At 47.6% G+C, this 15523-nt stretch overlaps 1 protein-coding gene across 1 annotated transcript in view; it reads right to left on the bottom strand.

The window, feature by feature from the left end:
• Window positions 1-13168: 13168 nt before the first annotated feature.
• LOC144798559 (uncharacterized) overlaps window positions 13169-15523 on the bottom strand; it is a 49134-nt gene continuing 46779 nt past the window's right edge. The window contains exon 5 of the mRNA XM_078669498.1: window positions 13169-15313. Within this exon, the coding sequence (XP_078525624.1) occupies window positions 14520-15313 (794 nt within the window). The 3' untranslated portion in view covers window positions 13169-14519. The remainder of the gene's footprint in view (window positions 15314-15523) is intronic.

Raw genomic sequence — 15523 nt, 5'->3', positions numbered from 1 at the left:
ACACAGCAAATCAAAATTAACGACTGTCTATCCAATCCCACTCCGGTCTCCCTGGGAGTCCCCCAGGGATCTATTCTCTCTCCCTCTCTCTTTAACCTCTTTAAGGAACCCTTCACCCTCCTTCTTAAACATGCTGGAGTCCACTACCTCCTCTATGCTGACGACACCCAACTCTACTACATGATCAAAACCCATATGGACATCATACACCTTAACAACACTCTCACTAAGATCCAATCCCGGTTCCAATTAAATCATCTCAAACTCAACCCCCAAAAAACAGAAATCATTCTCTTCTCCAGTAAAAATAACCCTCTCCCCATTCAATACTGGATCTCCGACCTTAATGCCCACAGCTGCGCTCTCTCCTTGTCCAACTCAGTAAAATCTCTTGGTATCTCCATCGATAATAGCCTAACTCTCAATGTCCACATCAAAAACTAGGCTAAAGGAGCCCTCTTCACTCAACGTCATCTCAAGAAAACTAAACCCTTTATTCCAACTGATGACTTTAAATTAGTAATCCAGTCACTTGTGCTTTCGCGAATTGATTACTGTAACGCCATCCTCACCAGATTCCCCAATCAATCAATCAATCAAAACATTTATAGAGTGCGCTACTCACCCATGAGGGTCTCAAGGCGCTGGAGATGGGGTGCTGCTACTGCTCGAAAAGCCAGGTCTTGAGGTGTTTCCTGAAGGTGAGGTGGTCCTGGGTCATTCGTAGGTGTGCGGGAGGGAGTTCCATGTTTTGGCTGCCAGGTAGGAGAAAGATCTTCCTCCGGCGGTGGTTCTGCGAATCCGCAGACGGTGGCGAGGGCGAGACTGGCAGATCAGAGCTGGCGGGTGGGAGTGTAGAACAAGAGGCGGTTGCTGAGGTATTCGGGGCCCATGTCGTGGAGTGCTTTGTGTGCGTGGGTGAGGAGCCTGAATGTGATCCTCTTGTTGACGGAAGCCAGTGCAGGTTTCTCAGGTGGGCGGATATGTGGCTGTGGCGAGGGATGTCGAGGATTAGTCGTGCGGAGGCATTTTGTATGCGTTGTAGTCGTTTCTGAAGTTTGGCAGTGGTCCCTGCGTATAGGGCGTTTCCGTAGTCCAGTCGGCTGGTGACGAGGGCATGGGTGACCTTCTTTCTGGTTTTGGTGGGGATCCACCGGAAGATCTTTCGGAGCATACGCAGGGTGTTGAAGCATGATGACGAGACGGCGTTGACTTGTTTGGTCATCGTGAGGGAGGAGTCCAGGATGAATCCCAGGTTGCGTGCGTGGTCCGATGTTGTTGGCGCGGAGCCCAGTGCTGAGGCCCACCAAGAGTCGTCCCAGACGGATGGGGATTGTCCGAGGATGAGGACCTCCGTCTTCTCTGAGTTCAGCTTCAGGCGGCTGAGATTCATCCATTCTGCGACGTCTTTTATTCCTTCCTGTAGGTTGGTTTTGGCGGTGGCTGGGTCTTTGGTGAGGGAGAGTATCAGTTGGGTGTCGTCGGCGTAGGATATGATGTTGATGTTGTGTTTGCGTGCGATGGCGGCGAGGGGGCTCATGTAGATATTGAAGAGGGTTGGGCTGAGCGAGGAGCCTTTGGGTATGCCGCAGATGATCTCGGTGGCTTCTGAGCGGAAGGGAGGGAGACGGACTCTCTGGGTTGTCGGAGAGGAACGAAGTGATCCAGTCCAGGGCCTTTCCTTGGATCCCAGTGATGAAGAGGCGGGTTATTAGGGTGCGATGGCATACGGTATCGAAGGCTGCTGAGAGGTCCAGGAGGATGAGGGCGGTTGTTTCTCCGTTGTCCATCAGGGTCCTGATGTCATCGGTGGCCACGATGAGGGCAGTCTCGGTGCTGTGGTTGGCTCGAAATCCGGACTGGGATGGGTCGAGCGAGTTGTTTGTCTCAAGGAAGGCAGTCAGCTGTTTATTGACGGCCTTCTCGATGACTTTGGCCGGGAAGGGGAGGAGAGAGATGGCGCGGAAGTTCTTGGGGTCTATGGGGTCCGCTGTGGGTTATTTCAGCAGGGCGTTGATTTCTGCGTGCTTCCAGCTCTCGGGGAATGTGGCTGACGCGAATGAGCTGTTTATGACGTTCCGGAGATGGGGTGCGATGATAGTGTCGGCTTTGTTGAAGATATGATGGGGGCAAGGGTCTTAGGGGGAGTCGGAGTGGATGGAGTTCATGACATTGGTGGTGTCTTCAGTGCTGATGGAGGTCCAGGCGCTAAGGGTGGTGGTTGGGGTTGCTTGTTCGGTGAGTGGAGGCGGAGTCTGGGGTCCGAAGCTGTTGTGTATATTTGCGATCTTTCGGTGGAAGAACATGGCAAGGGAGTTGCAGAGTTCTTGTGACGGTGTGATGTAGTTGTTGCTGGCGCTGGGGTTGGAGAGCTCTTTGACAATGTTGAAGAGTTCCTTGCTGTTGTGGGTGTTGTTGTCTAGTCGCTCTTTGAATGAAGTACCTTTGGTGGTGCGGATCAGCTGGTGGTGTTCGCGGGCGGCGATCTTGAGGGCTGTCATGTTTTCTGTGGTTCATTCGTGGCGCCAGATTTTTTCGAGGGATCTGCAGGATTTCTTAGATTCTTTGAGGGCGTCAGTGAACCATGAAGTTTTCCTGTTGCCGGTCCTGCTTTGGGGGGTTCTTCAGTGGTGCGAGGTCATCGGTGCAGTTGGTGATCCACTGTGCGAGGTTGTGGACTGCGTCGTTGGTGTTGGCGGTGTCGGCTGGCGGGTTCTGGCTCAGCGATGAGTGGAGCTGGTCTGTGGTGATTTTGTTCCAGCACCTGCGGGGGGTTTGTTGCATGCGGTGGTGGGCTATATTCTTTTCGATGGTGAAGTGGATGCATCTGTGGTCAGTCCAGTGTAGTCTGGCAGAGTGGCTGAAGGATACATGGTTGCTGGCGGAGAAGATGGGGTCGAGCGTGTGGCCAGCGGTCGACCTAGCTCCACTCAAATCTGTGCTCAACCTTGCAGCCAGGCTCATCAGCAACCACATCTCCCCTGCCCTCAGAACTCTTAAATGGCTCCCCATCGAAAGCAGATCTGCTTACAAAACAGCGTGCATTGCAAAGTCCTCCATCAAAACACACCGCCATACCTAGTCAATAAAATCTTCAAAGCGAGCAGCACATGACCTTTGAGAAGCCCCAACGCTCTCCTCCCAGTCCCACCCCTGCTAAATAAGAAATCCACCCTATCCCGCTCCTTCTCCGGAAATGCCCAAACATCTGGAATGCCCTCTGCAAAGACCTGCGATGTAACCCTTCCTAGATCAGCTTTAAAGAAGACCTCAAAATGCACCTCTAAAATAAATATTGGGGGGGGGGGCATATTATCAAGGGCCTTATCTCCGCTTTTTTGGCTTCAAAAGCCAAAAAAGCAGAGATAATATTTTCGCCCTAGTTACAAGGCGGTGCTAACATGCATTAGAACGTTAGTAGCCGTTTTCCCGACGCCTTGCTCTGCATCTCTAATGAGATGCAAAGTGGGCGTCACTGGGCTAACCCCTCATGGAAAACCATGTAAATTTTTGCTATGTGCACATCACGATATTTACAAGGCGGCCCACAACACGGTTAGCGATTTTAAAATCCGCGCTAACCACGGTTTTCGCCGAAAACTAACGTCTGCTGAAAACCGGACTTGCCTGCATTATCTAATGGCAGGTGAATCGTCAGGCTGAGTGCACCCGGGCATATCAACAACGTTTTCGCCATTCCTGTGGACTTTTCGTTGGATTTCTGGCAATATCCCCTCCTACAACGCCGTTATCGCTGGAATTTTATCGCCCTGAAGCAACGCGTTGTGAATAACGCGCTAACCGGGCAATATATTCCAGTGATAAATGGCGATAAATAAAAAAGCGCTAAGCGCGCTTTGAAGGTATTTATCGCCGTCTGTTGCTGATATGCCCCTGGGGGTCTTAATCTTGCGCCCTGTACTTGATCTCCAATTTCCTTGTCAAATATGTATAAAGCAATTGTACTATCGATCTGTTTATTTTATATGAGCAATTTCATGCAGTTTCTCTTCTGTTTTCTGTTGGTATTCTACGCTGTTGATATATTGTTTTTGCCTTGTTGCTGAAATATTGCGTTTTAACTGTTACTATCTTCTTACTCATGTAAAGCGCTCTGATACCTCTAAGTCTAGCCAGCGCTATATAAAACCTCTAAAATAAATAAATAAAATGGTAAACAAGGATAGTGGCACAGCAGAAAGCAACGCGTGCAGTGCCTGGACGGCGTATCACGGACTTGAGGGGTTAGATGATCCAGCAACAGTATGAAGAGAAGTGCCAGCGGGAATAGGCTGGGGTGCTTCCCTCTTGGGCCGGAGAAGGCTAAATGTGTTTCTGTAAATTTGTAAACGGGAAAGTACTGACCAGTACACTGTGGTGGTATATGTTGCTGTTATGCATGTAAAGTATTTAAAAAGTAAGGGTCAGCCACCGAACCCCTGCAGAGAGGGCCAACAGAATGTGGCTCAGGGAACGCTTGTCTACGTTCAGGGGACTAAGAAGAAAAGCAGTAACATCTTGCGCCACTCTCCTACAAGGGCACTTCTATGAAAATAAATGATGGGTGGAACGCCAGAACTAATCTCAACCACTGGCAATTACTTGAGATTGCATACATGTACATTGTTCCCCAACTGCTGGGGGTGACCCAGATGGTAGCAGGCATCCCTACAATTGTCTATCAGCCTGCTGAGAGGCCTGGACCTAAGACGGGCGCCGCTGAGGGAGTCAAACTCTGGCTTCATCCTATTTATACTACTATAATAAAGGAAGAACTTTCAATCTTTGAGGCGGGTAAACTCGGGAACCACAGCGCCAATCCACACACCCGATACACCGTTGGAATCGTCAGGGTGTGTAGATGGTTATAGGCTATATAAATAATTAAATAAACGTTATTTAAAAAATTTAAAGTAAAAAAAAAAGTAGTCCCTCCGAAGTAGCGCCGGCCGCGACGTGCGTGCTCACGTCAGGAGCGCGGGGAGGAGCTGCGGACATGGCGCGGGGGAGGAGCAGTGACGTGAGGAGCAGCAAACAGGCCAGCGGCGGTGCGAGCAGCGGACAGGTGGGAGGAGCGGCGGCTCAGGTAAGGGGACCCATGTCGGGGCAGGCGGGGGTCAGGGCAGGCGGGGGTCGGGGCAGGCGGGGGACAGGCCGGGCAGGGGCCCGGGCTGCTGCACAATGTCGGGGCGGGTAAGGGTCGGGGAAGCCTGTTGCACCCGGACAAGGTCGGGACGGGCTGCTAGTTTTAGAATAAGAATGGACTCCTACGATGAGAGAGAGTCTGGGACCAGCATGGATTATTCAAACAGTCTCAGAACAGGACTATTTCTGTGAGAAAGAGAAGAACTTCTGTTTCCTGTGGTGTTGCTTATGTTTTTGTGGAACCCCCCCTTGGTGGACCATGTATGGGGTGTCCCTGCAATGCTTAGCTAATGAACTGCTTGGCCTCCCACTCCCACTGGCCTACTGGTAAACTGGAGAACAAGAGCTGCAGGCTGAGAAGCCATCATTGGATGAATGATACCATATGCAGATGGTGTGTGGCTCTGACCCAGCCACTGTTTTTCACTTTCAACAGGGTTTAAACCGGAGACCTTGGGTGGCTACATCGGACCTCGTTGCCCTCAGTTGACGTAGCAATTTCATCTGCAAAATCCCAGGAAGAGCTCGAGATTCACATCGACGAGGCGTGGAAGAGCAGAAACCGATGCCACATTCAGGGCAAATAAAAGAACATCGCTTCATCTGAAGCCTGGGCAGGTTTTGCCTGGCAGACGTTTTCTGGATACAGTGTGACGCCTGGGAGACAGTCAGAAGGCGAGGACTCTGCAGGAAGAAGTATCCATCAGAGAATCTTTTCATGCTGTTCCCATGTGTTCAATGAGAGACAGTTAATTTGTTCTTGACCACTTTTTTGTATGACGTTTCGGTTGGTTTTACGGAAATGTAGTTAACGATGGGAGTCAATTGTGTGGGGGCCCAGCCTTTCATTCTTTAAGGACAGTGACTTTTCACTTATCCAGACAATGGTCTATTGGATGTAACACTCACTCCTCAAATCCTTAGTCAGGTGAATGACGCTAAAGTTGGTCAGATTTTTACTGCTCTCGTCAAGTAGCCAGCTATACTGTTGTTACAAGAGCAGAGATCATGGACGTTTAAGCCACTCTAAATAGGATTATGATGCGTCCTGGGCGTGGCCTTTTCTGTAGGGTCATACCCAAATGTTTTACCTTTTCTCTTTCTGTTTTATGAACCCTTTTTTGTAGGCTTTTAGGACTCTGCACACTGGACCACTGCTAACCAGTGTGAAGATGCTTGTAATCTCTCCTTTAAACATGGTAGAATTGGCTTACTACCAATTGGCATATTAAATGTACTTGCAAGTCCCTAGTCAAGTGGTTGTACATTTACCAAGGGCATGTCAATTAAATGCTTCTAGTATGTCTGCAGCAATGATTGTGCCACCCACTTAAGTAGCCCTTTTAACATGTTGCAGGCCAGCCTTTGTGTGAAGTTTTAAACTGCCATTTCTACCTCGCAAAATAAACCTTTTGCCAGGCTCAAACAATCCTTTTTAATATATATAAAAGTCACCCTTAGTGTAGGTCCTATGCAGCCCAGAACTGTAGGGTGCAGTGTATTTAAAAAGCAGGCATGTACTTTTAAGGTTTACATGTCTTGGTAACAAACTCTTATATATGTTTATCACTACTGCGAAGCCTACTTCTCTTATAGGATAACATTGAAGTTACCTTGTTAGATTTAATAAGCCACTTCCAATTGGTAACAGTGAGACAAGTCGAGTTTATGTCTAAAGAATTGTAACTAAAAGCCCTGTTTAACAGTAATGTCGGATTTTTAATCACTAGTCAAAAAAATTGCACTTTTAGAAAGTTGCCAATTTCTTCCCCTCACCACTTGGTGCCAGCAGCCTGCTCCAGGGTCACATGACTAGGTGTACCTGGCATTTGGTCTTTGTGTATTGCTCCCAGACAGTGAGACAAAGGAAAGATAGGTGGCCACTTTGAGATTAACGAGGGGGAGGAGCTGTCACCTACCACACTTGCACATCACAAAGGGATAGTCACTAGTCTATTGAGACCCCAGACAAGCTGGGGCCAAGACGAGGATGAAGGGGATGCCCAACACCTCAGGATGGTGGAAACCTATTGGAGCTTGCTCTACTTTAAAGTGGTTATCACAAAGGGGGGGCTTTGTCCTTAGTAAACCAGGTACGGACGAGTAATAATACTAGTTTATAAAAGCGAGAGTACCTGGTTTGTTTATTTACCACTTTTTTATTTTATGCGGAAATCGAAACAATGACCCCAAGGTTCATATGTTCAATGTAAAACATTTGGAAGAGACTCCACCTAAATCCACCAATGTGAGTGGATCTTACGAATTTCAGGTTACACCGCGCCCCAGTGCCCTGATGATAATCCCGCAAGATACCGCAGGGATTAGAAACGCGACGGCCGTTACTATATATTCACTGCATAGGGCGTGTAATTAACTCTAAGCCCCCAAAAATTAGGTTGCACAATGAACTAAGCACCCGGTCGGAGTTCAAAAGAATTGCCCATTCAGTCTTAAGCAACTCCGTGACAATCACCTATCTTTAGGTGAATGGAGTTCTTGTGTCCTTGAAATCACTAGCTGGTGCATTCCTTTAAAAGCAATTGGACGAATTCCTTTAAAATTGATTGAATGAATTCTGGATGTTCTTGTTATTTCATGGTTATCATTTTTCACTGTGTAATTATTGTCACTTTGCCTTATTTATGTAAGTTGCACAAAAATGTTTTTGGGTGAATGCAAGATGTATTGTTTCTCAGACAAAAATTGCAAATGTGTTCTGTGCATGTTTTTCTAAAAAAACTTAAATGTTTTACATTGAACATATGAACCTTTAGGGTCATTCTACTTCAAAGTGGGCACCAGGTACAAATATTGGACATCAGGCCCAAACTCTTCAGTACACTTCTGGACATATGGACTATGCCAGAAAAACAGACTGCTACCACTCTTCTGCTCTGAAGGACTGCTGCCACTCTTCTGCTCTGAAGGACTGCTGCCACTCTTCTGCTCTGAAGGAACTGCTGCCACTCTTCTGCTCTGAAGGAACTGCTGCCACTCTTCTGCTCTGAAGGAACTGCTGCCACTCTTCTGCTCTGAAGGACTGTTGCCACTCTTCTGCTCTGAAGGAACTGCTACCACTCTGCTGCTCTGAAGGACTGCTGCCACTCTTCTGCTCTGAAGGACTGCTACCACTCTTCTGCTCTAAAGGACTGCCGCCACTCTTCTGCTCTGAAGGACTGCCGCCACTCTTCTGCTCTGAAGGACTGTTGCCACTCTTCTGCTCTGAAGGAACTGCTACCACTCTTCTGCTCTGAAGGACTGCTGCCACTCTTCTGCTCTGAAGGACTGCTACCACTCTTCTGCTCTAAAGGACTGCCGCCACTCTTCTGCTCTGAAGGACTGCCGCCACTCTTCTGCTCTGAAGGACTGCTGCCACTCTTCTGCTCTGAAGGACTGCTGCCACTCTTCTGCTCTGAAGGACTGCTGCCACTCTTCTGCTCTGAAGGACTGCTGCCCTCCTGTCTGAGTGAGAGGGATTGACCTGTATATGTTGAACTCAAGACCCCAGAGTGACTCCAAGGGCTAGTTAGCTGGCCCCCTGACTAGAGCATCAGGGACAGAAGGCTTCAACAACCTTTGAACCCAGCACCTGGACTCTGCCATCTGTGAATCCTACCCTGCCAAGTGGTGCTATCCCAGTCCTGGACCGTTGGAAGTGGGTCTGAAGGTGCTCTTCTAGCACATCTGTGGATCCAAGAGAACCATGCATCTCCTTTGCTGCCCGGTGCAACCCCCAGAAGAACTAACGCATCATCTCTGAGGCATGGACTTTCTCCATGCAAAGACTTTGTATCGCAGCCCCATCAGAACCGCAACTATGCAACTCATCTCCGATGCAGTCCCTCGAAACACAAGCCTCTCGTCAACAGCAACCTCAACGACAATGCAGAACTTCGCATCCCTAGCCCCGCAGCTTCTTCAGAACCAGCCGCTGCGCGACACATCCTTGACGCAGGACTTTGTATTGCAAGACCCACTGTTGACATCCTCCTCGGCGGCGACGCAGAACCCTGCATCACACACCTGCAGCTCTCTGAACCGATGCAGCATGATGCAGCTCTGACAAGGACCTCTGATTGCCTCGGCTGCGTGGCGCATCCTCGACGCAGGACGCCACACTCTTCACAACCAGGATTTAAGGTAGTCTTGTTCAGCGGGCCTAGCTGGGTCCCTTTAGCCAGCCCACACTTCATCATGCTCAGTCTGCACTTATGGCTTTGTCCCGGTCTTGCGTGAGCACATATACACAGTTGACGATTTGTGCTTTTTGGTGCTATATTAAATGAAATCTTTATAAATTGTATATCTCCGGTTCTACTGATTCAATTTTTGTCATTTTGATCTTGTTTTTTTTTTAATAAAAAGTACTCCATATTTCTAAATTGGTGTGGGGTTTTTCTTATGTTGTTTTCACTTTATTACTATCTGAAGTGCTGGATAAGTATTTAACGCATTGCCTCTAAGTTATGCCTGCCTGCTCTGTGCCAAGTGGGTTGAGCGCAGATTATTTTGGGTTTGGTCGTGCCTCACACGGACAGGGATTGTGGTTCTTGCTTGAATATGGTTTCACCCTCCTCAACTAGCAACCCAATTTGTTACAGGGCAGAGGACAGGAGACTATTTCCGTCACTGTGAACACAGACTTGCTCTCTCACATTTCCTTTCACTAACGTCTGGTGACTGAGACTTGGTACATCTACTCTTTATTGACTGAAAAGCGTGTACAAAGGGAATAACGACATACACTGGTTGCATTGAGACTGCCCTTTTAATAATCCCACATTTATTATCAACCTCATGTTATTCTTTCTGGAAGTTGGATCAAGATTTCATGGTGTCCTCTTTGAATTCACTTGGAGGCGGTACAGAATCATACATACGTTTCCAAAAGACATACCTTTTCTCACCAACCATATCCAGTTATTTGGGAACATGAAACTATATATTACAACTGCATATGCAATAAGTTATCCTCATTCGACTCTGCATCCACATTTGGCACCTTCCTGTTCTACACCCTTTCAAGAGTCTGAACGGTCCCTCGATGCTTAGTGCTTTGGTTGTCTTTTCATTCGACTGGAAAACATAGCATCGTCATATTGCGAATTTACACCATATACACCTTTACAATGTTTGTAATTCTCATAAAATCCAATCTTCACATCTTTAGGAGGTCTTATGTTGGGATTAAAGAGGATCACATCGTATTGCCAATTATTATACTATGACTTTATGTATTGTGAAGGCACTTCTTGACAGAATTCAACAAATGTTGTAGCTACATTAATAGACAGCTCTGCCTCAACCAGGGTATGAAGGTCTCTCCGCGGGAGTCATCTTTGATGGCAGAGGCATCTTTGTAATGCATTGGCGATGAAAAAAAAATTTCATGGCCCTTAAATCCATATCGGACAACTCGTAAACTTGTTACCAAAGTCATATTAGTTTTCCCGATGTCATGCTCTATTTCTTCCATACTTGCACAGAGAAGTGAGTGGCGAGGGGAAGGAGGGTACGAGGTTCATAACACTGAACGTTTAAGCTGTCCCAACAATGTTCATCTCATAGTAGTGTTTTGCACCAGGGTATTCCACTTGTGGTTTAGCTCATTTAGGTGTTCTAAGAATGCTCCTTCAAGGTTTTCATTTTGATTCCTGTGTAGTTCTGCACACAGGAACTCTCAACATCTCTTGACATGTAGGTGAAAAATGCTCCAGTTTCTGAGGACCATGCCCGCCAACCCATGTAACTGTCCAAGAGGATTTTAATGGTGTTGCTAGATTACCTATTGGAGCCAAGAGCCACTGATGGGAAACACCCCCGGCAAGCCAAGAGAACAGGGCTGAACAAGCAGTCGCCTTAAAACGCCAATCACATCCTCACCAATGAAGACAAGTAACGCTCTGGCACAACACACGACTCGCACTTGTTCAGCACAGTGGCAGACACTGAAGAAATTCAAGTAGGAAGCTAAGTGATGGTGAATACCATGGTAAGTGCTTGATAAGACACAACATTAGACATACCAAGGTGGAGCTAACATCACTGGTCAGCCTCAGCATCCTGCTACAGCAACACTTGAACACTGCCCAGCCATCAAGTGTGTGCAGGGGAGTTGACAAGATTTGCATCATTTGAATCCAGATTTCGCCACCGCAAAAACGAGGGAATCCTTAATACCACCATGACTGTCATTTGGAAAGGTCTTCGTGTAGAGACTGAAGAGGAAGGTGCAGTTGAGGATGCCAATCAACTCATGGATCACAGCCACTGTCGGGACAAAGCCTGAAGAGATGGGTCACACAACTGCCTTTTGTTATGTTATGTTAAGGAATGTTTATATAGCACCTATCACCACCGGTCTCTAAGCGCTTAACAGAAGAACATAACACACTGGTGCCCATGAAACCCTCAGCCGTTCTACCGCCTAGACTGTCATAAAGGCCTTTCTGAAAAGATGAGTTTTTAGTTTCTTTCTGAAGGGTAGAATCTCTGATTCCTCCTTCAAGGAGGACGGAAGCTCATTCCACAGTTGTAGGAGAAGCACAGACAGGGCTCTGCCTCCTTTGGTTTTTAATTTGAACCGAGGTTGAGACAGATTGAAGATTGTTCCCGAGCGTAAGGGTCTCCCAGGAATGTGCCTCTTCAAACGTTGTTTAATGTACTCTGGGGCTTTCCCAAAGAGTGCCTTATGGGCCACACAGAGACATTTGAACTGGACTCGAAATTTCACTGGAAGCCAATGCAGCTTCTGAAGCAGGGGGGTTGCATGCGAGTTTCTGGGCAGAGAATGGATCAACCTGGCTGCATCATTCTGTATTACCTGCAGCCTGCTCAGCAGCTTCTGTGGCAAGCCAAGATACAGAGCATTGCCATAGTCGATTCTTGAAATAACTGTGGCAGATACGATCGATTGCAGGGTGGAGGCAGATAGGATAGGGACTAATTTTCGTAGTTGCCTCAACACACCAATGCAGGATCCAACAACGGCAGAAACTTGGGGGGCCATTGAGGGATCCGCGTCGATCCTTAGCCCTAAGCTTTTTACTACAGAGCCAGGTGACGGGGTGGTTCCCAATTCTGGAGGCCAGTACAGGTCGCTCCAAGGGTCCCCTTTGTTACTGATCACCAACACCTCCATTTTGTCAGCATTCACTTTCAACAGATTGTTAGTCATCCAGTTGACCGTGAAGCTGAGCAGGTTCCTCACGGATTCCTGGGCCTCTCTGGTGTCATCCAGCCGAACTAAAAGCTGGGTATCATCTGCGTAATTGAAAATTTCGCAATTCATACGCATTAGCTCTTCCACCAGTGGTTGTAGGTAAATGTTAAAAAGCAGGGGGGATAAAGCCGACCCCTGGGGCACCCCCCAAGTTACTTCACTGATCTCAGACAGTTGGTCTCTAAGCTGCACTCTCTGGGTTCGACCTGTCAGGAAGGATTCTAGCCGCTTCAGCACCTGGCCTGAGATCCCCAGTTTCGCGATACGGTCCAGTAAGATGGTGTGGCTGACCGTATCAAAGGCTGCCGATAAGTCTAAGAGAATCAGGGCGCATGGTTGTTTATTATCTGCCCTGACTCTCAGCTCATCGGCGACTGAGGCCATGACCAGTCAGTACTATGCTGGGGCCGGAACCCAGCCTGCCTGGAATGGAGGAGACAATCAGCCTGATTCATCAAGCCGAAATCGGCTCGCAAAGGGCCAGATTCTGAGAATCTGGCCCTTTGCGAGCGCTATTTTTGCATTTGGGATTCATCATCCCAAATGCAAAAATTGGTAATAGCGATTTCGCTATTTTGCGAGGAATTACATTTAAGGAATCTCTATTTGAGATTCCTTAAATGCAATTCATCATCCATTTAAAAATTGCGAATTCGCAATTTCGTCCCGCTATTTACCGCGAGGTCAAACCTCGTGGTAAATAGCGAAAACTTAGAAAAATGCTTTTAAAAGCATTTTTCTAAGTTGCATGTTGCACACACACATGTCCTTTGGACATGTGTGTGCGCAACACCTGTTTCAATTTGCATTTAAGGGGTGCTACAGGGTGTCCTTTGGACACCCTTTAAATCGCTATCTTATTTGCGATAAGCTAATTGCTAATCGCAAATAAGGAATACTCCCCATTCATTCCTATGGGCCTTTTGGCCCATAGGAATGAATGGGGAGTTATTCTTTATTTGCGATTAGCAATTTGCTAATCGCAAATAAGGAATGTGTAGGAATCGCATTTCTTTATGCAATTTCTACATGAATCCCATTTTGCAAGTCCTTAATAGCGATTCGCTATGAATCGCTATTAGGGGCTCGCAAAACGGGAGAATGATGAATCAGGCTGCATGTTCTTCCAGATGGCCGGCTAGAGTGCTGAGGACGTGCTTTTCTAGGATCTTACTTCGAAAGGGTAACTGCGAAATGGGCCTATAGTTTTTTAAGGCTTTTGTGTCCGTTCCGGCTTTCTTTAAAAGTGGGGAGACCCTGGCTTCTTTCATCTGAGTTGGCAAACAACCTGTCTTCAGTGAGTTATTCAGTAAACTCAGCACCTGAGGCTGGATTCCTGGCAGGGCCATTTTAAAGATTTTTGGGGGACATGGGTCTATATTTGAGCCTGACTTGATCTGTCCGACTAGTTCTGCTAGGCCCTTGTCGTCAAGGGGAGGGAAGCTATTCAAAGTCATGGAAGGTGCCTGAGCACTCAGGCTAGGCAGCGTGGTAGTGGTTGGCCGTGCCTTGATGTCAGTGATGATATCCTGTACCTTCCGTAAAAAGAAGGTTTGGAAGGAGTCACAGTCTGGTTGATCACAGGCAGAAATGTTCCCTTCTCGTTGTGTGAGTTCCCTTAAAATCGTAAAGGTCTCTCGCTGTATATTTATTGCTCCCCTAATTCTTCCCTCATAGAAGACCGCCTTTCTTTCCAGGATGTCAGCTTTATATTTTAAGAGCAAGGTTTTAAAAATTTCAGCCTCTGTTTGACAGTAGTGGAGTCTCCACCTTCTCCCTGCCTTACGAAGGGCTTGCTTCTTCTGTTTCAAGGTGGCATCAAACCATGGCGCTCCTTTCCCTTTAGTTCTAGTGCTCTCCATCTGCTCAGGGACAAGTTTGTCCAGGGCGGCGAGCATCCAGGTCTTTTGTGGTAACCAAAGCTCAATCATGGATAATAGATACCACACAATGATCGGCATCAGCGGGGTCATTTATTCAGTTTCTTCACCAGCTAAGAAAAGAACACAACCATAGCACGATCGATCCAAGAAGGCCTGCAATCTATGAGAGTTGTCCCTAGAATGTCTATACGTAGAACATTTCTATGCCATGAACATAGCATAGGGGACCAGAGTGAGATTACACGCTGGTGACAGTTACTCAATGATCAATGCTTGCCTTTCTTGCGAGGAGCAGGAGTGTCACTTTCACCCGGCTCATCCCTCCTCCTAGTCATTGGCCTTGTGGCAGGAGCTCTCACCATTGATGCACTGCTCGCTGAACTGAATTCCTCACTGTGCAGCGGTGGGGTGGGTGTTTCACGCATCTGCGGGTTGGCAATAGCCATCTCACCAACTGTAGTATTTATCTGTACCAACCCCTTGGTCAGATCAGTATTGCACTTAACCATGTCCTTATGCATAGCCACCGTGCGCCTGCTGAGCAGAGTGGTTGCATTGGCCAAACGTCCCACAGAACGCAACATAGTCCGATCATTCAGCTGTTTTCGTGCTACTGCGTTCTTTCCAGTATGACCCTCGACAAGCTTAACCATGGCTTGAGCTATGGTGTCTATACCTTCAGATATCTTCTGGAGAGTGCCTTGCATTGAAGTACAAGCCCCAGCGACACTGCTGCCCATATCGCGGAGTTCCCTTCCCATGCTATTAATAGCACGGAGCTGTTTTTGTTGCACATGCAGCATGGAATATTCTAAAACGCGGACCTGGTCAATGGTTGATTTAGCATCCGGTGGAATAGGGTGTAAGGGTGTTTTTTGACGTCCTCGTCGCTGTGTTGGGGTGGTTGAAAATACAGTTCCACTGGTGTTAGCAACATCCTCAAGGGAGGTAACCTGTATCCCCGGAGGTCTTGATGAGGTGGCAGGGTTGATGTCCCACATGTACTGTGGTCCAGTCTTCTCGATCACATCTGCCTCAGCAGCACCACTGCTTCCTTGATCTGTGAACACAAGCAAGAGTAGAGGTAAAGTTGGGAATAGATTCACATTGTTACACAGAACAACACTTTACATCATGCAACAGGCTGTACAAAGAACAGATAACAGACACAAGAGTGCATTTTGGCATGGTGCTTGCATGAGGCATGTTTTACTCTGTGCAGGCATCTTCAAGGTGACCCATCACATAGTTAGGGTGGTTAGTGTGCCCA

The sequence above is a fragment of the Lissotriton helveticus genome, chromosome 12 (assembly GCF_964261635.1).
Source record: "Lissotriton helveticus chromosome 12, aLisHel1.1, whole genome shotgun sequence".
Lineage (NCBI taxonomy): Eukaryota > Metazoa > Chordata > Amphibia > Caudata > Salamandridae > Lissotriton > Lissotriton helveticus.
Note: the sequence above shows the minus strand (reverse complement) of the source record. Positions and strands in the feature narration are given on the sequence as shown.